This window comes from Mus pahari, chromosome 18 (assembly GCF_900095145.1).
Source record: "Mus pahari chromosome 18, PAHARI_EIJ_v1.1, whole genome shotgun sequence".
NCBI lineage: Eukaryota > Metazoa > Chordata > Mammalia > Rodentia > Muridae > Mus > Mus pahari.
Window position 1 is genome coordinate 2,351,942 of NC_034607.1, and position 1,588 is coordinate 2,353,529.

At 45.9% G+C, this 1,588-nt stretch overlaps 1 protein-coding gene across 1 annotated transcript in view; it reads left to right on the plus strand.

Moving 5' to 3' along the window:
* Positions 1–1,588, plus strand: part of Tsbp1 (testis expressed basic protein 1) — a 43,463-nt gene that overhangs the window by 35,450 nt on the left and 6,425 nt on the right. The window contains exon 17 of the mRNA XM_021218575.1: positions 240–254. Coding sequence (XP_021074234.1) covers positions 240–254 — 15 coding nt within the window. The remainder of the gene's footprint in view (positions 1–239; positions 255–1,588) is intronic.

A 1,588-nucleotide genomic window follows, 5' to 3' on the forward strand; every position in this document is an offset into this window, starting at 1 on the left:
GTTAGGATGTATGATGATATCTGTGTGGTGCTCTGATGATATCTGTGTGGTGTGGTATGATATCTGTGTGGTGTGGTATGATATCTGTGTGGTGCTCTGATGATATCTGTGTGGTGCTCTGATGATATCTGTGCAGTACAGTTCAGCAGCCCTTTTGCGTGGCGCAGAGTTTAAGAAGAACTTTGTGTTCCTCATCTAGAAACTGTGCTCTCATCTCTTTACCTCTTTCTTTTCCACAGTGAAAAAGGCATCAGGTAAATGCAGTGTCTGCTCACCCCTTCGGCTGTCTTTCCCAACGTGCTAGACTTTGAGTCTCTTTAGTTTTATATTGATCAACTCTAAAGTCACTGGTAAAGAACAGACCCTACAGATGACAAGTCGGTGAGCCACCTGCCTGAAGGGGGCTTGAAGTCAGGTATTTTCCTTTTGAACATTTTAAATCGGGTTGTTTTGTTTAAGACTTCTTCACAATGGCAGAAGTGTGGTTCTGTTGATGGGCTACTGTGTGTAGCTTGTTGTATGTATATGATGTCACCACAGCACACTAGTGATCACCCTCATTCTCTACACCACCCTCTTTCTTCGTTCAGTACTTGTCAGTCATCCTGTTAACTCCTTCTAAAACATGGGCTGCTTTGTTAGGAATTACCGGCCCTCATAACCACAGGCCGGAAAGTGTCACTGATGTTTTGAACAGTTTTCACAAACTGTCACCTATGGAAAAAAAATATTACCTGCTGGTTTTCTTGTTAGAGTTTATAGGTGACTGGGATTTTAAAAAAGAAATGTTAGAAACGGCAGGACCTTGAGAGTGTATTCCTACCCTCAATGGAGAAGACTGTGAGGACCTCTCGCTCTGCACTGGCTTCACCAACTACTTGTAATTCTAAGGAATTTCCTGTTTGATAAGTACCTGCTCAGTGCAGGCCTGTCTGTCTCCATGTTAGGGTAGATCACAGGGCCTCCCAAGGAACAGAATCTCCTGATTTTTAAAGGATAGGGCACAATGACTAGTGGAAACCTCGGCACGACACTGTTATCCTGGTAAGTACATGGTTTTACATACTTAGGAAGACTCCGACACCTACCAGCTGCCCTCTGACTCCAACATGCACACCATAGCATGCAGTGCTCAGAGGGGCGGGGAGGGGTGCTAATAGATACACAGAGCTGAGGCAGGCTCCGAGCCAAGCTGCCCCAGAGCATCCCAGCGATTCACAAAGTTCCGCCCCCTTTGACTGAGTGGAGAACTGGCAAACAGAAGTTAGACTTGTGTAAGCTCTCCCGACTCTTCAACAAAGAGAATGCATTTTTCAACTAAGTACACAGGGAAGATGACAGGAAAAGCAGGAAGAGTCTTGAGAGATGAAGTTAAAGAAAGGGGCTGGGGTGGGGCAAAAGCCAGAGAAAAGGAGCTGCTACAGTATTTCATTTTCTGGAGAAACTGGTCACCAAAGTGGCTCACAAAGGAGAGCGTCTCTTCCAAATGCCCGTGTTTCTGCAAGAGGACAGCACACTGCAGCTGTGTGTGTGTGTGTGTGTGTGTGTGTGTAGGACAGCACACTGCAGCTGTGTGTGTGTGTGTGTG